Genomic DNA, 22,090 nt, shown 5'->3' with positions numbered 1-22,090 from the left:
AACTTTACTTTTGTATTTGATTAGTGGATTGGACACATATTTACTGAGTATCTTCTCTGCCAGACACAGCTTAACACTGGGATATAATAATATGATATAGTAATAGCTGCAGGTACCTGCCTAGAGTTGTGTAGAGATGAACTGGATCCTTCATAGTTGCCCTTTGGTGGAATATGACCCGTGTATATCTCCCTAATAATGAGCAAAAGTGGACAAGTGTCTTTCAAGCCAGAATTACTCATACCAGTGAGACTGGAGTGTAAACATTAATGAAGGTCAAGGATAGATTGGCACTGGGTCTTGGAAGAACCAGTATGACCTGAATGGCCAGGGTGTGGGGCAGTAGGTAGAAAGGAGGGAGAATATTCCAGAGGGGCAAGTCCTGGAAAAAAAAAAAAAGAAAAGAAAAAAAAAAAAGATCCGGGGGTCAGGAAGGGTCAAGAGATTTCAGGGGACCAATGGCGGAATTCACTTATGATACAGGAGAAAATGTGAATGCGAGCAGAGTTAAGAGAGATTGCTGGGTGATGATGTCAGCATGTGGGGGCCTAGAACAGGAATTTGTCCATTATTCTTAGTAAATAGTGGATCATTCAAGATTCTTACTCAGGGTCTCCCTCTGCCTGTGTCTCTGCCTCTCTCTTTCTCTCTCTGCGTTTTTCGTGAATAAATGAATAAAATATTAAAAAAAAAAAAAAAAGATTTTTTACTCCGGGGCTATTTTTAGCAGGCAGACTACACTAGGTGCCTCGCTGAGGCAGCCTCTTCCGAGTCCTATCCAGCACGCTCTCCAACACTAACGCCCCCCATCTACAGCTTTCCTGGGGGATGAAGCGGTCACCGTGCTCCGGGAAAAGGTGGTCTCTAACGGGACGTCATGCACTTGGCTGGTTTTAGAGGGAAACCAGGCGCGGATCGCCTTCCTCGGGGACACCAGCGAGAATCAGGCAGCGGAAGGCCTCGCGAGACGAGGCGCGCGGAGCCGCTGGTGACGCACTACCGGCCGCGCCACTGCTCTTCCGGCCTGGGGGCGGGGCGGGGCGGTGAGCCTGTGTCCTGGGCCTGCGCGCACCTGGGGGACCGTAGTCGCCACCCCGCGGGGAGCCCCTGGACCTCACGGTGAGCGGGCGGGGCCTCGGGGAGGGGAGAGGAGTGGCTCCGGGCGCCTTCGCCTGGGGCCGCGGGCCGGAGGCTTTTGGAGGCAACCTGCCCCCGGCCTCGTGCAGCCCCGAACTCCCAGCGGCCTCGGCACAGCGTCCGGTGCGGAGCAGGCGGCTGAGAGGACCGTGCGAATTCGCACGAGCGAATGAGCGATGACTGATGATGATGGATGATCTAGAGCTAGGGCTCGCGTTCGGAAACGAAGCCCCGGGACTCAGAGTTCTCGGTCTGAATACCATCTCTCCGCCGTCCTCCCACCCCCTCCCCATTAATCCTGCAGTTCAGAGACTTTTTTTTTTTTTTTTTCCAGAGACTTTTTTTTTAGGGACCGTCGTAATAGGAACCGGCAGTAGTGTGAAGGTGGCGAGTCTCGAGTCTCTGAGTTGCAATTCCTGAGGATACAGAGGCTGTTTTCTCATCTCTAAAGTTGGACTGTTTACTGTGTCTAGTAGTCCTTCCTTGCTTTGCAAGGCTCAGTTGACAGCGTGTATGTGATAGCACGCACGGACACGTTCCTGTCTTGAAACAAAATTTTACTGTGCGTTACTTGCCAAGTTGGACACAGAACCCAGGGGCGGGGCTACAGAGTGAGAGACCTTGGACCTGGAACATGCTTACAGTCTAGTTAGTGCTGGGAGATATATATGTGAACAGGTTTTTGTGATGATCTAAAACATACTTAGTGCTAAATGGGACTGTTCGAAGCAGCTGTGCTTATTGAACCTTCAGAACAACTCATTATCTGTAGTTTTTTTTTTTTTTTTTAAGGTTTCATTTATTTATTCATAAGAGACACAAAGAGAGGCAGAGACACAGAGGGAGAAGCAGGCTCCCTGCAGGGAGCCCGATGCAGGACTTGATCCTGGGACCTCAGGGTCATGCCCTGGGCTGAAGGCAGACGCTCAACCACTGAGCCACCCAGGCATCTCTTTATGTGTAGGTTTTTTAATGAGGTACGGAGAGAATAGGAGACGATGGAAGGACATATTGCTAGTTAGTGACCCAAGGCTTCAGAAGAGAGAGATCCAGAATGCTGCTACAGACTAGATGAGTATGTTACTTGTGGCCAACTGACAAACCCAAGAAAGGCTTCAGGGAGGAGTACATTTTGAGTGTGGTCTTATTGAAGGAATTGTTTCAAATTCTCGAAAAATTCCACCTGGCTTGCCCATAATCCTTTAGCTAATTATTGAGAGGTAAAGAGGTGGCAGGGAGGAGAAAGCTTACAAAGTAAGGGGAGAGAGAGCTAGCTCCTTGTTACTTTGAACGGGATTAAGCTATTAAAAGCTCTCCTGGGACATCTGGGTGGCCCAGGGTGTAATCCTGAAATCCCCCGATCAAGTCTTATATCGGGCTCCCTGCATAAAGCCTGCTTCTCCCTCTGCCTGTGTCTCTGCCTCTCTCTCTCTGTGTCTCTCATGAATAAATAAAATCTTTTTTTAAAAATTAAAAAATAAAAGTTTTCCTTTTTTTCCTTTTACCCTTCACCATAATACCCATCTCGCCCCCAAACATGGATTCTGACAGATCCTTTTATCTTCTTAAAATCACTGACAATCAGATTATTCTATACTAGGCATTGGCGGAAAAACCTGTACCTTCCTCTCCGGGAAATTTATAGACTAGGGGGTCAGTAAACTATGGCCCCCAGGCAAAATGTCTATCACCTGTTTTTGTTGAAAGAGGAAGGAAGGAAGGAAGGAAGGAAGAAAGAGAAAGAAAGAAAAGAAAAGGAAGTCTTACTGAAACACAGCCAAGCTCATTTATTTTTATTTTTTATTTTTATTTATTTATTTTTAAAGATTTTATTTATTTATTCATGAGAGACACACACACAGAGAGGCAGAGACACAGGCAGAGGGAGAATCAGGCTCCTTGTAGGGAGCCCAATGTGGGACTCGATCCCCCAACTGGGATCACGCCCTGAGCTGAAGACAGACGCTCAACCACTGAGCCATCCAGGAGTCCCTCATTTTTTTTTACATATTATGTGTGTAGTTGTTTTCAAACTACAAAGGCAAAGTTGAATAGTTGTGACAGAGACCATATTGTCCCTGAAGCCTTAATTATTTATTTTCTAATCCATTACAGGAAAATTTGCAGTTTGACATAAATTGCTGACAGCTCAGATGATCCACAGTTGGAGGAGAGGGTTGTCAGCAAGATGTCTTTTCTTCTCCATAGATTTTAGTATCAAACATAATAATGCCTGACCTCTGTGGAATACTTGCCATGTGGCAGATGTCTTTATAAATGCTTTACATGAATTAACTCGTTTGGTTAAGGATTCACAGAATGTTAAAGCTGAAAGGACTCATAGATACTATCTTTTCGCCCCCATGGATATTATCTAATTTGTCAGCTTTTTCAGGTAAGTAGCCTGTCATGTAGGCCCATCACATGGGCTGTGACAGAACAATTTCCTGATTTCCATTTCAATCCACTTTAATCTTACTCTGAATGAGAGGCCAATACCTTATTCACTGGATCTGGCATTTTGTTGGTTGTAACTCCTTTTGTTTCTGTTTTTTTTGATCGTTGAAACCTGTGAGCACGAACTACAGTTCAGTAAATTTTTTACAAAATTATTTCTCTAACTTTAATACATGTTTATTGTAGGGAAAGTGAAATATATAGAAGAGTATAAAGGACAAATGAAAGTAACCCATTAAATGACCTAAGGATCAGTGTGTTGACATTTTGGTGGATTTCTTCTGTTCTTTGTGTTTTGTATATGTCTGTGTATTAATAATAGTTCTTCTTTATTGAATGTTTACTTAGTACTGGTACATGTATGCATATTTTTATTTTACCATTTTGTATTCTCCAGTTTTAACATATTTTCTCATGGATATTCTTTGAAAACATGATGTTTTTAAAAGATTTTACTTATTTATTCATGAGAGACAGAGAGAGGCAGAGACATAGCCATAGAGAGAAGCAGGCTTCCTGCAGGGAGCCCGATGTGGGACTCCATCCCAGGACCCCGGGATCATGACCTGAGCCCAAGGCAGATGCTCAACCACTGAGCCACCCAGGCATCCCAACATGATTTTTTTTTTTTTAAGGGTAAGGAACTCTAAATCCTCAGAAGGAAAAAGTGTAATTCTTTCATAAAAAGGATGTTTAAAGAAGCAAATTCTCCCCTAAAACTACCTCTTGTGTTAAGGGTGTGAAAGACTCAAATAAGGACATTCATTGTTACTTTTTTTTTTTTTAAGATTTTTTATTTTCTTTATTCATAGAGACACAGAAAGAGAGAGGCAGAGACACAGGCAGAGGGAGAATCAGGCTCCATGCAGGGAGCCTGACGTGGGACTCAATCCCAGGTCTCCAGGATCACGCCCTGGGCTGCAGGCGGCACTAAACCGCTGCACTACCGGGGCTGCCCTCATTCTGTTACCTTAAGCTGCGAGGCTGAGGGTTAGTTTTGCAACTCACCAAAATAATCTTTTTAAGGTCTGTTCTTCCAGAACAGAGCTCTTATATTTAACAACCGTTACATCTACCTGTCACGACAAATTGTTCGAATTAGTCAGTGAAGTCCAGGTTCTTGAGGCCTGTTAATATGTACGTGAGCTATTACTGTAGCAGAGTTAAAAGGTGTGCCTTTGGGAATCTTGGGTTGAGACTATCAGTTTCATTTGTGAGCTAAGACAGGATCCCTGAGAATTATGTGCTGCATTTCTCTGCAGATTAATTCACTAGAAGGTTCTCCAGTGCTCATACACAAAATTTTATGAAGTTGTAAGGTTCGTCTCCTTTGCCCCAGTCTCACCCCATTCCAGAGTAGTAATCATTGAGAAATAATCTTCCTCTGTAATCATTGAGAACCAAACATTGTGATAGCATTGGGCATTTTTTTTTAAGATTTTATTTATTCATGAGAGATATACAGAGGCAGAGGGAGAAGCAGGCTCCCTGCAGGGAGCCCAATGTGGGACTCGATCTTGGGGCTCCAGAATCACGCCCGGAGCTGAAGGCAGACACTCAACCGCTGAGCCACCCAGGTGCCCAGCATTGGGCATTTTGTAGTGAACAAGACAGACAAGCAACTTGACTACATGATACCTAGACCAGCAGGGTGAATCTTAACCAGAATTTATATCAAAATCAAGCAGGAAGATCCATTGGGTGGCTCAGTGGTTTAGAGCCTCCCTTTGGCCCAGGGCGTGATCCTGGAGTCCCGGCATTGAGTCCCACCTCAGGCTCCCTGCATGGAGCCTGCTTTTCCCTCTGCCTTGTCTCTGCCTCTCTCTCTCTTTGTCTCTTGTGAATAAATAAAAAATAAATTAATTAATTAAATAATCAAGCAGGCATTAAGTAATTTTTCCAAAATCAAATTTATGTAACTTTCATTTGTAGCTTTTATTTATTTTTTAAATTCTTATTTATTTATGATAGTCACAGAGAGAGAGAGAGGGAGGCAGAGACATAGGCAGAGGGAGAAGCAGGCTCCATGCACCGGGAGCCTGATGTGGGATTCGATCCTGGGTCTCCAGGATCGTGCCCTGGGCCAAAGGCAGGCGCCAAACCGCTGCGCCACCCACGGATCCCCATTTGTAGCTTTTAAAAAAGCTTTCAATTTTAATTCTGGTATAGTTAACATAGTGTTATATTAGTTTCAGGTGCACAGTGTAATGATTCAACAATTCTCTACATTACCCAGTGATTACCACAAGTGTAGTCTTTAATCTCCATCACCTATTTCACCCATTTCCCAACCCCCCAGTAACCATCAGTTTGTAGTTAAGAGTCTGTTTCTTGATTTCTCTCTTTTTTCTTTGCTTGTTTTGTTTCTTAAATTCCACATATGAGTGAAATAATATGGTATTTGTCTTTCTTTGACTTATTTCACTTAACATTATACTCACTAGCTCCATCCATGTTTTTTCAAATGGCAAGATTTCATTCTTTTTATGGCTGAATAATATTTCATTGTGTATTTACACCACATCTACTTTATCCATTCATCTACTTACTGATGGACAACCATAATTTGGTTATTGTAATGCTGCAATAAATATAGGGGTGCATGTATCCCTTTGAATTAGTGTATTTGTATTTTGGGGGTAAATACACAGTAATGTGATTATCAGATGGTAGGGTAGTTCTATTTTCAATTTTTTTGAGGAAACTCCACACTATTTTGTAAGTGAGTATACCAGTTTGCATTCCTACCAACAGTGCCCAAGTGTTCCTTTTTCTCCACATCATCGTCAACAGTTGTTGTCTCTTATGTTTTTTATTTTTGATTTTGTATTATCCTGTTTTAACATACTGTATTTTCTAATGAATATTCTTTTTTCTAATGGATATTCTTTGAAAAAATGATTTTTAACAGTTACAAAATCTGTCATATTAATATGCCATCAGTGTTTATTTGCTTGTTTTACAATTATAGTAACAGTAATTATAGTAATTATAGTATGTGATCTTTGTACATAAATTTCTGTGCCCATCCCTGATTGTATTTTTTTCACTTTTTTTTTTCTCGGATTATAGAAGCTGTTTATTCCTGAAGGAAAACTTTGAAATGTTACACAAAGATACACAAAAGACCTTTTGTTACACAAAGGTCTTTTTTTTTTTTTAAGATTTTATTTATTTATTCATGAGAGACACACAGGTGGAAAAACAGGCTCCATGCAGGAAGCCCGACAGGGAAATCGATCCCAGGTCTCTAGGACCACCCCAGGCCGAAGGTGGCACTAAACTACCCGGGCTGCCCAAAGATAGGTCTTAACACAAAAGTTTACCATAATCCTGTCCTTTACAGATGCTTATGGTTAACAATTTGATACATATTCTTAGGGATTAGAGCCTTTTAAAAAGAAAGCATATTTTAGCATACATATACAGTGTTCTGATGTACTTGAAACTTTAATATCCTGCATTTTTTCATTTATATAGAGCATAAGTATTTTTCCACATGATCACATATTTTTGTTTTAAGGATTTTTATTATAGAAAGAGAGGGCACGAGCAGGGGGAGGGGCAGAATGAGAGGGAGAAGCAGACTCCTCACTGGATAGGGAGCCCTATGTAGGGCTCAATTCCAGGACCCTGAGGTCATGACCTGGGCTGAAGACAGACACTTAACTGACTGAATCATAAGTGCCCCTCATGTTTTCATTTTTAATTATCTTAATGTCTATATAATTTCCACCAAGTGGAAGTACTATAATTTGCTAAGCTGCAGTGTCCATTCATAGAAAGATTGTGTTTTCCAACAACATTGCAGGGTATTTTTTTTTTTTTATAAGAGAGCTTTATTTATTTATGATAGTCACACAGAAAGAGAGAGGGGCAGAGACACAGGCAGAGGGAGAAGCAGGCTCCATGCACCAGGAGCCCGACGTGGGATTCGATCCCGGGTCTCCAGGATCACGCCTTGGGCCAAAGGCAGGCGCCAAACCGCTGCACCACCCAGGGATCCCCTGCAGGGTATTTTTAATTTTTTTACAGGTAACAAAAGAATTCAGCTTTTTTCTTTGGGAAGTTCTTTTTTTTCTTCTTTTTTATTTTATTTTATTTTATTTTATTTATTATATTTTTTATTTATTTTTTATTTTTTATTATTTTTTATTTTATTTATTTATTTATTTTTTTAAGATTTTATTTATTTATTCATAAGAGACAGAGAGAGAGAGGCAGAGACCCAGGCAGAGGAAGAAGCAGGCTCCATGAAGGGAGTCCGATGTGGTACTTGATCCCGGGTCTCTAGGATCACATCCTGGGCTGAAGGCAGCACTAAACCACTGAGCCACTGGGGCTGCCCTATATATTCTTTTATTTTAAAATATTTTATTTATTTATTCATTAGAGACATACAGGGAGAGAGAGGCAGAGACATAGGCAGAGGGAGAATCCGGCTCCATGCAGGGAGCCTGATGTGGGACTCAATTTTGGAACCCTGGGATCACACCCTGAGCTGAAGGCAGACACTCAGCCACTGAGCCACCCAGGTGTCCCTTCTTTTTTTCTTTTTTTAAATGATTTTATTTATTCATGAGAGACACACAGAGAGAGACAGAGAGAGAGGCAGAGACATAGGCAGAGGGAGAAGCAGGCTGAGAGAGAGAGGGAGAGAGAGAGAGAGAGAGGCAGAGACATAGGGAGAAGGAGAAGCAGGCTCCATGCAGGGAGCCCCACATGGGACTCCATCCCGGATCTCCAGGATCAGGCCCTGGACTGAAGGCGGCACTAAACCGCTGAGCTACCCTGGCTGCACCCCCCCCCCCTCGACTTTTAAAAAAAAAATAGGCTCCATACCCAGCACGGAGCCCAACTTGGGCCTTGAACTCATAACCCTGAATTCAAGACCTGAGCTGAGATCAAAAGTTGGATACTTAACCATCTGAGCCACCCAGGTGCCCTGGGAAGTTACTTATTTATGAGAAAGTTTTTTTTTTTTTTTTTAAGATATTATTTCTCCATGAGAGAGACACAGAGAGAGGCAGAGACACAGGCAGAGAGAGAAGCAGGCTCCCTGTAGGGAGCCCGATGTGAGACTCGATCCCAGGACACCAGGATCACGCCCTGGGCTGAAGGTAGGCACTAAACCGCTGAGCCACCCAGGGATCCCTGAGAAAGTTCTAATAGTAGAATTAAAGGTCAAAGAATATAGGTATTTTATAGACATACTAATAACTTTGAGAGTCTTTTGAGACACATTGTAGGTGTTGTATATACTTAGTGTAATTTTCTAATTTTCTGATTTCCTGATTTCCTATACTCAAAAAAGGGATGATCCCAGTATTCCAACTGCAATTCATCCTACAACTTTAAGACCTGATTGATATATATTGCTAAATTATTTCTAGAAGGATGGTACCCTCTTATATTCCCACTGCTGGTGTATGAGAAGCTATTTCCCCCCATACCTTTGCCAGTCTTGATTTGTGGCCCTTTAAAGAAAATTTCCAATTTAATATAAAAATAGATTCTTTATTGTTTCGTTTCCATTTTTTTATTACTACCAAGATGGAACTTTGTTTTGATATGGTTATTGGCCTTTTGTAATTCTTGCTCTATATGTTGTATACTTCTCTTTTTTTTTTTTTTTTTTTTTTTTTGATTTATGATAGTCATACAGAGAGAAAGAGAGAGAGGCAGAGACACAGGCAGAGGGAGAAGCAGGCTCCATGCACCGGGAGCCTGATGTGGGATTCGATCCCGGGTCTCCAGGATCGCGCCCTGGGCCAAAGGCAGGCGCCAAACCGCTGCGCCACCCAGGGATCCCTACTTCTCATTTTTTATGAGTTCAACTTTTTTCCTTAATTATTAATAAGTCTTTTATTCATTAGGTCCATCTACTTACTCTTTGATGTGTAAATCAGAAATACTTTTTTTTAGATTGATTATCATTTTATTTTATTTGTATTTTGGATATAGAATAGAGATTGTTGCTTTTCTTTTCTTTTTTTTTTTTATTTTTTTTTAATTTATGATAGTCACACAGACAGAGTGAGAGAGGCAGAGACACAGGCAGAGGGAGAAGCAGGCTCCATGCACCGGGAGCCCGACGTGGGATTCGATCCAGGGTCTCCCGGATCGCGCCCTGGGCCAAAGGCAGGCGCCAAACCGCTGTGCCACCCAGGGATCCCGAGATTGTTGCTTTTCTATGACCAGATTTATCCAGCTTTGTCCTTTTTGGTTGGTTGGGTTTTTTTTGTTTGTTTTGTTTTTTGTTTTTTGTTTTTTGCATAATGCTTAGAAAAGTCTACCCTAAACCTAAAGTCAATTATTTCTTAATATTTTGTGGTTTCATTTTTTTAATATTTAACCCTTTAACCAGCTTAGATTTATTTTGGTATATGGTATAGGTAGGAATCTCACTAAGTGTTTTTTCCAGGTAATTAAGCAACAGTTTCAACATAATTTATAAGTAATTTTTTTTTTTTAATTTATTTATTTATGATAGTCACAGAGAGTGAGAGAGAGAGGCAGAGACACAGGCAGAGGGAGAAGCAGGCTCCATGCACCGGGAGCCTGATGTGGGATTCGATCCCGGGTCTCCAGGATCGCGCCCTGGGCCAAAGGCAGGCGCCAAACCGCTGCGCCACCCAGGGATCCCCTATAAGTAATTTTTTATGACTAGAGATGCCAATTTTATCGTATATTAAAATCTTTTAGGGCAGCCTAGGTGGCTCAGTGGTTTAGTGCTCCCTTCAGCCCAGGGTGTGATCCTGGAGACCCAGGATTGAATCCGGAATTGGGCTTCCTGCATGGAGCCTGCTTCTTCTTCTGACTGTGTCTCTGCCTCTCTCTCTTTCTGTTTCTCATTAATAAATAAATAAAATATTTTTTTTAATAAATAAAATCTTTTTTTTTTAAATAAAATCTTTAAACAAACAAACAAAAATCTTTTATTTCTTTCTTTCAGGGCATTAGGAATCTCTAAAATCAAAAGCCAGGGGATTCCTGGGTGGCTCAGTGGTTTAGTGCCTGCTGTCGGCCCAGGGCGTGATCCTGGAGTCCTGGGATCAAGTCCCACGTTGGGCTACCTGCATGGAGCCTGCTTCTCCCTCTGCCTGTGTCTTTGCCTCTGTGTGTGTGTGTGTGTGTGTGTGTGTGTGTGTGTCATGAGTGGATAAATGAAATCTTAAATAAAATAAAATCTTAAAAAAATAAAATAAATGAAAAAATCAAAAGCCAGTGTTAAACATCATTTTTAAGAATATTTATTTATTTATTTTATATTTATTTATTTATTTATTTATTTATTTATTTATTTATTTATTTATTTGATGTGGGGGGGAGTTATGGGAGGAGCCAAGGAAGAGAATCTTCAAGCAGGCTCCCTGCTAAGCACAGAGCCCAGTATAGGGCTTGATCTCATGACCCATGAGATCATGACAGCTAAAACCAAGAGCCAGATGCTCAACTAAGTCACCCAGGTACCCCTAAACTTCCTTTTAAAAATGTAAAGTCATTGTTGAGGTTTTCCTAGCTATACTCCTTTGGTGTTTTTATCTGTTAGTCCCAGGATGTTAATTACTCTTATTATGACACTTCTCTCCTCTATTCCAGATATATATACCTACTTTCTATTTGGATATTTATGTATGTATGTATTTATTTATTTATTTATTTATTTATTTATATTTTTATTTATTTATTCATGAGAGAGACACAGAGAGAAAGAGGCAGAGACACAGGCGGAGAGAGATGCCAGCTCCATGCAGGGAGCTGGATGTGGGACTCCATCTTGGGACTCCAGGATCATGTCCTGGGCTGAAGGCAGACACTCAACCGCTGAGCCACCCAGGCATCCCTCTATTTGGATATTTAAAAACTGAATGTATCTTCTTTATCCCCAAAGCAGTGTTCCCATTCTCTAAAGGTCGCTGTCATCACTCAAGCTCCAAACCAGAAAATAATCTTGACTTCTCCCTCTCCCTCACACTATATTCATCCAGTCTCTTAGTTGATCCAGTCTCCCTAGAAGGCTGCTGAACAACCTCCCAAAGGGTCTTCCAGTCTTCACCTTACCTCTACACCTTCCACCATTCAAACACAGTTTCCTTCTTTGCTATTGAGCAGAGGAATGTGTTCCTTTAAAAAACAAAAAAAAATTATTCATGAGAGACAGAGAAAGAGGCAGAGACACAGGCAGAGGGAGAAGCAGGCTTCATGCAGGGAGCCCGATGTGGGACTCGATCCCAGGACTCCAGGATCATGCCCTGGCCGAAGGCAGGTGCCCAACTGCTGAGCCACCCAGGGACCCTGTGTTTTTTGTTTTTGTTTTTTCTTTTTTTTTTAAACAGCAGATAGATATACTCATGTCGCTTTTCCCCCAAAAAACATTTTCATATTTCTTTTGTGGCTTTCTACTCACTTTAAGGTAAATTCCTTAAAGTGGTCCTCAGGGTTGTATTTGATCTGGCTTTTGCTTGCCTCAGGCTTCATGTCTTACTTTTGGTGCTTAATACTTTGTCTTACTAGATCTCCTTCACTGAGCTTGATTCCTTTTGTATATTCTGTTTCATATCTCTGGTATATTCTTTTCTTTCTTCAGCTGTTTAATTCCTATTTATCTCTTTTTCAGGGAGGCTTTCTTTCTCAAACTACATTAGGTCCCCTCTGCTCTACATTACTACATCCCATATTTCCACTTTTGTATTTCCTGTAATTGTAACTACACTTTAATGTCTCTGTCCAGCTGTAATCTAAGTTCTAGTCAAGTGGGGGCATGTTTGACTTTATCTATTGTCTAACTCCAATTACACTGTAACCCCACTCTACTTCATGGTTCTCTTTAGGATTGTGTGGTACCTTCTTTCTGTGCCCCTCTTATAGAAGAGGATCGGGAAACCCCAGATAGGATCCTCTTTTTTTTTTTTTTTTTTTTTTAGATAGGGGAGGAGCAGAGGGACAAAGAATTCTTAGCAGGCTCCACACTGGACTTGCTGTAGGGCTCGATCTCACAACCCTGAGATCATGACCTGAGCTGAAATCAAAAGTCAGATGCGTAACTGACTGAGCCTCCCAGGTGCACCCCACCCCCACCGGAGATAGGATCCTCTTATACCTTTAAAATTCAGCACAGAAGTGCAGACGTTGATGAGAAGTCCATAGTACCAGCATTATTATGTATTTCAGCAGACTCAGACCATTCTTAACATGCCTTCTTAGCTCTTGATTATAGGTAAAATCATCTGTCTTCTTTTTTCCTTGAAATAATGTGCTGATTCTACCTCCCACTTTAGGCTTATATGAGGAGACATTTTTGGATGAACAGTTGCAATTTAACATATTAAGCACCAGAAACTCTTTGTACTATTTTTTGTAACTTTCTTGTAAGTAAAAAATTATTTCGCAATTTGTTTTTTATTGTTGCTTTTTTAAAAGTAAGCTCAGGGATCCCTGGGTGGCGCAGCGGTTTGGCGCCTGCCTTTGGCCCAGGGCGCGATCCTGGAGACCCGGGATCGAATCCCACGTCGGGCTCCCGGTGCATGGAGCCTGCTTCTCCCTCTACCTGTGTCTCTGCCTCTCTCTCTCTCTCTGTGACTATCATAAATAAATAAAAATTAAAAAAAAAAAAAAAAAGTAAGCTCAACACCCAGTATGGACCCCAAAATGGGGGGGGGGCTTGAACTCATGACCTGAGATCAAACCTGAGCTGAGATCAACAATTGGATGCTTAACCAACCGAGCCATGCAGGTGCCCCCCTTTTTTTCTTTTTTTTTCTTTTTTTTTTTTTTTTTTTTTTTTTTAATTTTTTATTTATTTATGATAGTCACAGAGAGAGAGAGAGAGAGGCAGAGACACAGGCAGAGGGAGAAGCAGGCTCCATGCACTAGGAGCCCGACGTGGGATTCGATCCCGGGTCTCCAGGATCGCGCCCTGGGCCAAAGGCAGGCGCCAAACCGCTGCGCCACCCAGGGATCCCCTTTTTTTCTTTTTTAAACTGCAGCCTATAATCTTAATATTGAGCTGTGCCTGAAGAAAAACTGTTCAGTTGATCTGATATCTAGAAGAAAGGGCAAGCAGTGTATCTCTAAGTTGTACAAATAAAGCTCCCTAACTCCTCTCCAGCTCCTTGGCATATAGTGGAGATGGGTGTATCAGATTTAATGTATTAGCCTTTCTATAAGGTCATTTGCCTATGCAACTTTTTTTTTTTTTTTTTTTAAGATTTCATGTATTTGAGAGAGAGTGCACCTGCGTGAGCAGGGGAGGAGCAGAGGGACAGGGACAAGCAGGTTCTGCACTGAGCATGGAGCCCAACGTGGGGCTCAATCCCAGGACCCCGAGATCATGACCTGAACTGAAACCAAGATGCTTAACCAACTGAGCCACCCTGGCATCCCTTCGTATCCCTTCCTATGCTACTTTTGATTCTATTAATTGGCCTTCATATAGATTGTTATATAAAGGCATGAATACTTCTGTCTACTTCATAGATATCTTTATTATTATAAATAACATTCTGATTTATCCACCAAGCGCTTGAGGGTTTGCTAATGTATCGGTTTGGCTGTCACTTTTTACACAGCTGACAAATGGAATTTGTGAAGCTACAAGGTTGGAAGCCAACCATGATTTTTACTGATGCAGTCACATTGCTATCTAAATAGATTTTGTGTGAATTATTAGACAGTATCCCTGGGCAACAGTTCTTTGTCATTTTCCTGTTTCCTGGGACAGTGATATCCCTTTCCCCACCTTTTTTCCCCGCTATGAGCAGGGCTCCCAGTTTTCCAACTCTGAAGTGTTTTTCAATCAAAACAAAGAGAAGATTTGTGGATGTTGAATATGCAAGGAGCTGAAGAGAGAGAGCTTGGAAGAGAAGTTTGTCCAGGTGAGTAGCAAGGAAAAACCAGTGGGAGAAACAGCAGGGCTTTGGAAGTTTACAAGAGAAACTGATTAAAGCTCAAGAAATAAAATTACCCTTTCTTTTAGGGATGTTGGGGACAGATGGTGGTGAGCATCTCTCGGGGCTAACTTTTTCCCAGTACTCATTTTGTCTCATTTCTAGCATTTGCTTTTACATTCCCCCACTGTCCATTCTGAGTAGAAACCATCTATGTTTCCTCTCTTGACCTAATCTCAGCTTGCTATTGTTTGTCATTGTCCTTTTATTTCTACCATGTCTGGTCCCTGGTTTCCTAAGTTTCTGTAGGTGCCCATTAAATGGGATTCCTTATGAATGGTGATCCCCTTACCCTCCTATAGGTCTTTTCCATGACTTGTAATTGAATGACTTTGCTCCACGTGATTTTATTGGCCCTTATTTATATGCCATTACTGAGACATGTCAGAATTAGGCCCCTATAACCTCACAGGCTTCCACTCTGTCCTGCACAAGAGATACTCACTCTGATGTTTTCTTTCAGATTTGATGAACAAGTCTGTTCCAGAGCAGGATGCCTTTGAAATTGATTCACCAAGGATAGGAGCAAAGAGATTACAAGAGGATGCATACCAGGATTCTATATTTGAAGAAAAATATGCATGTGGGAACATGAAGGGAAACTCTTCTGGAGAGGTTCCTGGACCATGCCTTTTTCAAGAAGGAGGTTTTGGGGAAATAACTTTTATCCACAAGGAAGCATCTCCTGAAACAATTAGCCAAGAATATAATTTTGAGAGAAGCTTGCTTTTGACCTCTAGCTTTGTTACACATCTCAGGGTTTCTACAGAAGAGAGCCTACATCAGTGGGAGACAAGTAGCATAACTAATGAGATTTCAGACCAAAGTAAATGTCCAACCCTTTCTACACAGAAAAGGTCTTGGGAATGTAATGAATGTGGAAAAACTTTTACTCAGAGCTCATCTCTTATCCAACACCAGAGGACTCATACTGGAGAGAGACCCTATGCATGTGAGGAATGTGGGAAAGCCTTTAGTCGTAGTTCCTTCCTTGTTCAGCATCAAAGAATTCACACTGGAGTAAAACCATATGGATGTGAGCAATGTGGGAAAACCTTTCGATGTCGATCATTTCTTACTCAGCATCAGAGGATCCATACTGGAGAGAAACCTTATAAATGTAACGAATGTGGGAATTCCTTCCGCAATCATTCACATCTCACTGAACATCAGAGAATTCACACTGGAGAGAAACCTTATAAGTGTAATAGATGTGGGAAGGCATTCAATCAGAACACACACCTCATTCATCATCAGAGGATTCACACTGGTGAGAAACCTTATTTATGCAATGAATGTGGCTCTTCTTTTCGCAAACACTCAAATCTTACACAACATCAGAGAATTCACACTGGGGAAAAGCCTCATAAATGTGATCAGTGTGGGAAAACTTTCCAAACAAAGGCAAACCTTTCTCAGCATCAGAGAATTCATACTGGAGAGAAACCCTATAAATGTAAGGAATGTGGCAAAGCCTTTTGTCAGAGCCCATCCCTTATTAAACACCAACGAATTCACACTGGAGAAAAACCCTATAAATGTAAGGAATGTGGCAAAGCTTTTACTCAGAGCACCCCACTCACTAAGCATCAGAGAATTCATACAGGGGAGAGACCCTACAAATGCAGTGAATGTGGTAAAGCCTTTATTCAGAGCATTTGCCTCATTCGGCATCAGAGAAGTCACACTGGAGAAAAACCCTATAAATGCAATGAATGTGGGAAGGGCTTTAATCAGAATACTTGCCTCACTCAGCATATGAGAATTCATACTGGAGAGAAGCCCTATAAATGTAAAGAATGTGGGAAAGCCTTTGCTCATAGCTCATCTCTTACTGAACATCATAGAACCCACACTGGTGAGAAGCTCTATAAATGTAGTGAATGTGAGAAAACTTTTCGCAAGTATGCACACCTTAGTGAACATTACAGAATTCACACTGGTGAGAAACCTTATGAATGCATTGAATGTGGAAAATTCTTCAGACATAGTTCAGTCCTTTTCAGACATCAGAAACTTCACAATGGTGAATAACCCTGGTGTTCAGGTTATGACAGCTTCTCTAGAAAGAGTGACCAGGAATCTGGCTGGGAGTAGTGGGGCAAGGAGAGTTCTTGGAGGGAAGGATGAAGGAACATCGACCATTACACTCAGAAAAATATTTCCAGTTGTGGAGGTAGGAGCTTGGAAAATGCAGAGCCTACTCCAGCTGGGCATCTGCGAATACAAGGTGGAAAGGAAATTCCTTCCTTATGGATAAATCCTTGCCACCTGCCACTCCTTTCTCTTGTGACTCTCATATCTTAAGGTACCATTTGTTAACACTAGTGTTGCCTTTACTATACTCCTGCCCCACCTTCCCAACTTGTGACCTGTGTTCTGTGGCAGTCGGCTGGGGTATTTCCTAACATTCAGTGTGAAAGTTGCAGCGGTTCTGAGGTAGAGCTAAGCATCCGTTAGACATCTGAGGCTGCTCTGAACATGTCATCTGTAGAAGTGTTCTCATGAAGGGGAGATGGAAATAAGGGAAAATAAAGAATCCTTATTCATTCATACAACAGATAAGGGGATATGTGGCAAGAACTGGAATGATACATTTACAGATATGTTTGTGAAGAAGGCTTTTATCAGGGTAAGGGAGATCTTTCCTGATCCTTTCAAGCTGGAGGGCAATTTGTGGCTAAAAAGGAAGGAGAAGGTCAAGAAGAACTTCCCTTGAATTATACTAGTTTGTGGAGTCAGATCTGCTTAGAGAGCCACAAAGAGGAAGGTCCAACCTTTGCCCAGGGGAACACTGACATCCAGGAGGGAAATGATGTGCTCTAGGCTGCTGGTGCTGAGGCCAGCACAGGAAGCCTGTGTTTGACCTTTCAGTTCACTTTCATATCCCAGCCCTGGACTAAGGTGTACACCTGTCTCTTACAAGTTTGGGTGGACCACTGGTTTGCAGGGTCCAGGAGAAAGAGACCCACCAGGGTTAACTATGTTCAAAAAATGTTAATTGACGTTTAGGGAGGAGAAACCATTAGTGAAAAAAGAAGATGGCCTTTTAGGTTGGCTGGACTTGGGGCTGCTGGACCAGTCCTTAAAAGAGTATTGGTCGTTTTAGCAGGGAGAGCTGGATTTCATGTAATTATGCCATTGGTGACTATAAGCAGATTTATTACATTTCAGATGTTTCTATTTTTATTGGATTACCTTATTCTTGGATATTTACCCTTCCCTGCAGGTTAGGAGTATCTAGGGAAACACTCATGGGATAAATTTGGAAAGTGTATTAGATAGGACTACCTCTTTTTAAAATCCCTGAATAGTACAGTTTGCCACTATGATATTTTATTCTTTTTAAGAGAAAGGGCATTTTCCCCCTATTTATCTCCTTAATCTTTTTCATGTTTTTTACTGTAACTGAGAACTGAGAGATTATGTGAGGATTGCTTTTGACTATTTGTAATAATTTCAATGCCCTGAAGCTTATATAGTCTTTAAAATAATGACTGTTAAAAACAAAGTCAGTTGATTCTGGAATGGTCGGTTGCTTAAAACTCAGCATTAGTTTTTTTTTTTTTTTTTTTCCCAGAGCAGCTATCCTGTAAGCAGTGGTTTGAGATATTAATCACCATTAATGGGAGTGTGGCAGAAATATCACTCTCTTCCTCTCCAGCTATGAAGATTATATTCTCAAAACCTGCCACGGGGCAACTCATAATTGAGTAAATTAATTCCTTATGGACAAAAATAACCCTGTTAAAACTTTATGGTCATGAAAAATATTACTCAAAGAAAATATTGATGTATTTGTACTTCCTAAATGAAAATAACACTACAGAATTTATTGCTGGCACATAGTAAATGTTCAATAAATATTTGTTGAATTAATATATTTTAATCAAATTTTGCCCACCAGAAACTTTAGCAAATTCCTGATATGAAGATATTTATACACTACTGTCTATAAAGTCTTGAGATTAGAATTGGGAGAGTTCTCTTTTTGGGGGGTGGGGGAGAATTTTCTTAAGGAAGAAATCAGAAATCTAAGGATTAAAGGTATCTTCAGGTTCTTGTTAGAGTTTCCAAAAAAAAAAAAAAAAAAAAAATTTAATCCTCAGGCTGAGAGTCTGATACCATTTTAACTTCCTGAGAAAACAGGAAGGAAAGGAACTTGTCATCTTGCCTGTCTCATCACATGTTCTCACACTTGCAAATATTTGCTCCTAGTTTCCTCCCAGTTGTTGGTCCAGTTGCTGGCCAGTCACATGCCAGTCACTCCAGTCCCAAATCATGGAATTGCTCTTGGTCAGTCTTTTGCTCAGTCATCACATCCAAGCAACTACTGTATCCTGCTTCCATCTCCTAAATCTAGGAGCCATCTCCATTGCTATCATTTTAGTTCATTCCCAAGTCTATTTTCTAGACCATTTTCTTATTTTCACAATCAGTCTTACAGTTGCTTGCCCAAGGCTGTCTTTCACAAATTTTTCTGGATGGTATTTGTAAGACACAGCTGGCTGCTCTACTGTTACCGCAAAATATCCTAGCCCCTTAAGAGATATCTGAAGCTCCTCCACTGGGCAATGCCTATGCTATCACACTCAGCTGCCTTCCCTGCATTGCATGCTGTTTCACAGTACAAATTCCTGTGATTCCACATCATTGCTGGACTCATCTTTGGCACCTTTTGCATATACTATTCCTATTGCCTCAATTTCCTTCCTTAATTCTGCTTGCCTGGAAAGCTTTTGTGTCGCTTTTTTTTTTTTTTTTTAAGATTTTATTTATTTATTCACGAGAGACAGAGAGAGAGGCACAGACACAGGTAAAGGGAGAAGCAGGCTCCACGCAGGGAGCCGGATGTCCAGGACCACACCCTGGGCTGAAGATGGCAATAAAGTGCTGAGCCACCCAGGCTGCCTGATTTTGTGCCACTTGTGAATGTGCTCATGCAACATCTCCTTTGAAGCTGTCTCTGACCTCACATATTTTGTATTTCTGCATTTTGTATCTTCATTTTATTTATCATGTTGCATTGTAATGGCTTGTGTACAAACCTTCCTCTCCCCACTGAACTATCAGATGTTAGAGCAGGAGCCATGTGATATTTATTTATTCATCTTTGTATCCACAGTCTCTGGCACTTCCTTGTGATTAGTAAATATTTGTTGAGCTCAATTAAAATTTTGAGTCAGAGATTCCTCCATGCCTACCTGCAGAGTGTGACTTAGGTCCACAGTTGCCAGCAAAAGGTGGTGTGCAGAGTATGAGTATGCCACTGAAGTGTTTGCCAGGTGCAAGAATTCTGAATCTTTCCCAAAGATACAGATTGTGTCCTTATATTAATCAGGGGGTCCCTTAAGAAAAAGTAATATTTTGTAGCAAGAAAAAAAAAAAACAACCCTTGTTATAAGGTTGTTTTGTTACAAATTAGCCATTTAAATGTCCCATCACAGTTTAGCAAAGTACTTACAGATATGTTGATGTCAGGGTCTACAGGAAGAGGCAAATGCTTGCAGCTGTAGAAGTACAACTATGTCAGCTGGAATATCCCTGAAATAGGAAGTAGGAGTTGAATAGTGTTGCTGGTCTGGCAGGAGAGCTTTTGAGTTTAGCAATTCTAATCTGGAAGCATTTCCTGAATTCATGGCTTTACCTGGCTCCAGATGATAAAGAACTGCGAAGTGTTGCTTATTCTCAGTGTGCTGAAATGTATTCTGTGATTTCAGAAGAACATGGGATGAGGCCACATCATATCCTCAGAGCAACAGTAGAGAAAACAGAAAGGTGGATGGTCTTGCCCAAAGTCACATAGCTAGTAAGTGTCAAGTGGAATTTAAACTCCCATGTCCTTTTTCACTTTTCCTTCAGATTTCTCTTTATTAGTCATACCTCTGTTCCATGATGCCTCTTTAGTTATAATTATTATAGAGCTGACCACATAGGACTTCAATTTTGGCCTGCTTGTGGGGATGGGAGGAGCTCATTTTAATATTTTAAAGTAATCTCTATACCAACATGGGGCTCAAACTCACAACCCAGAGATGACTAGTCACATGCTCTATCAACTGAGCCAGCCAGGCTCCCCTGGGAGCTTATTTTAGATCAAAAAGCTTTTTTTTGTTGCCTACAGACCTTCCTGTGTATAAGTGTGAGAAGTACATTGGTTTTACATTTTGATTTCACCTTTCTGCCTACATAATACAGAAGTCTAGCTTTTACCCCAGGTGGCTTTAATTTTCACTGCCCTTGAGCTAATGACCACTGCAAAGCTAAGGTCACTTTTGTGGAAAGTTTTTGGTAGCCACTCTTCCCCTGCCCACCCCCCACTCCATTTTCCACCTCATTGAAGGAAGCTTAGCCCAAATTGTATTAAGCCACAGATTCATGTTTCTGGTAAATTGCTCTATGGTACTCCATTCCGGAGTTAGTTCCTACACAGCAGAGCCTGCTGACTTAGATTCTTTGAAGCTTAAACGGGGAAAAAGTGATTAGGCCTAGGCTTTCTGACCTGTGGGATGTTAGGTAGGGCTTGTGCAGAGGGCTGGGGGTGGAGGTGGCAGAGAACTTGCTACTTGATTCCAAAGAAGTGCTGAGAATGTGACACTTGGTAAAAAGTAAGAGGAACTCAACATTATTGTTCCCTGGCATGTCAGCTGACAGTTCTACAAAGGATCCTTTTTTAGCTGAACAGGGTTAGTGATGGCCTTAGTCTGGGGCATCTTCACTCCTTTTTTTTTTTTTTAATTTTTATTTATTTATGATAGTCACACACACAGAGAGAGAGAGAGAGGCAGAGACACAGGCAGAGGGAGAAGCAGGCTCCATGCACCGGGAGCCCGACGTGGGATTTGATCCCGGGTCTCTAGGATCGCGCCCTGGGCCAAAGGCAGGCGCCAAACCGCTGTGCCACCCAGGGATCCCACATCTTCACTCCTAATTTCAGCCTCCTAAAGGTAAAACAGCCAGTCTGGAAATTTAAGCAGATAACTTCTCTATTGCATCTCATTCATTTTTTTCCAGTGTTTATTGAGTGCCCCCTATGGATTGTACAGTAGACAACTGTATTTCCCAGAGCTTGCACATCAGTAAGAATGCCTGTAAGTGTATCAGGTGCCCTGCCACCCATGCCTTCATCTCAGGAATACAGTCATGAGGAGCCTGTATGTGCAAGTATTTCCGGAGGAAGTCTCAGTAAGATATGAAATTTTGCAGCAGTGGTGATGAGGGCCTTGAAGGCTGGCAAGGTCCCGTGAAGCCAATGCAGAACAAAGAGGACGAGCTGGAATCTGTGGAGCATGGAATCTGTGGAGCATGATAGGACAAACATTTTTTTTTAAGATTTTATTTATTCATGAGATACACAGAGAGAGGGAGAGAGAGGCAGAGACACAAGCAGAAGGAGAAGCAGTCTCCATGCAGGAGCCAGACGTGGGACTCGATCCCTGGACTCCAGGATCACGCCCTGGGCTGGAGGCAGGCGCCAAACGACTGAGCCACCCAGGGATCCCCTACTGAATTTTTTTAGTGGTAGTAATTACATATATTAACCTCAT

General features: G+C 41.6%; 2 protein-coding genes across 2 annotated transcripts in view; both read left to right on the top strand.

Moving 5' to 3' along the window:
* Nucleotides 1–1,027: 1,027 nt before the first annotated feature.
* ZNF502 (zinc finger protein 502) lies at nt 1,028–18,422 on the top strand. The gene is given in 5 exon segments (XM_072721102.1): nt 1,028–1,119; nt 14,358–14,471; nt 15,007–16,489; nt 16,491–16,719; nt 18,124–18,422. Coding segments are annotated over 4 exon segments (1,803 nt in total). The 5' UTR covers nt 1,028–1,119; nt 14,358–14,416; the 3' UTR covers nt 18,160–18,422.
* Nucleotides 1,056–22,090, top strand: part of ZNF501 (zinc finger protein 501) — a 28,867-nt gene continuing 7,832 nt past the window's right edge. Inside the window, exon 1 of the mRNA XM_072721103.1 lies at nt 1,056–1,119. The gene's annotated coding sequence lies outside the window, so the exon portion shown is untranslated. The remainder of the gene's footprint in view (nt 1,120–22,090) is intronic.

The sequence above is a fragment of the Vulpes vulpes genome, chromosome 9 (assembly GCF_048418805.1).
Source record: "Vulpes vulpes isolate BD-2025 chromosome 9, VulVul3, whole genome shotgun sequence".
NCBI classification, from domain to species: domain Eukaryota; kingdom Metazoa; phylum Chordata; class Mammalia; order Carnivora; family Canidae; genus Vulpes; species Vulpes vulpes.
Note: the sequence above shows the minus strand (reverse complement) of the source record. Positions and strands in the feature narration are given on the sequence as shown.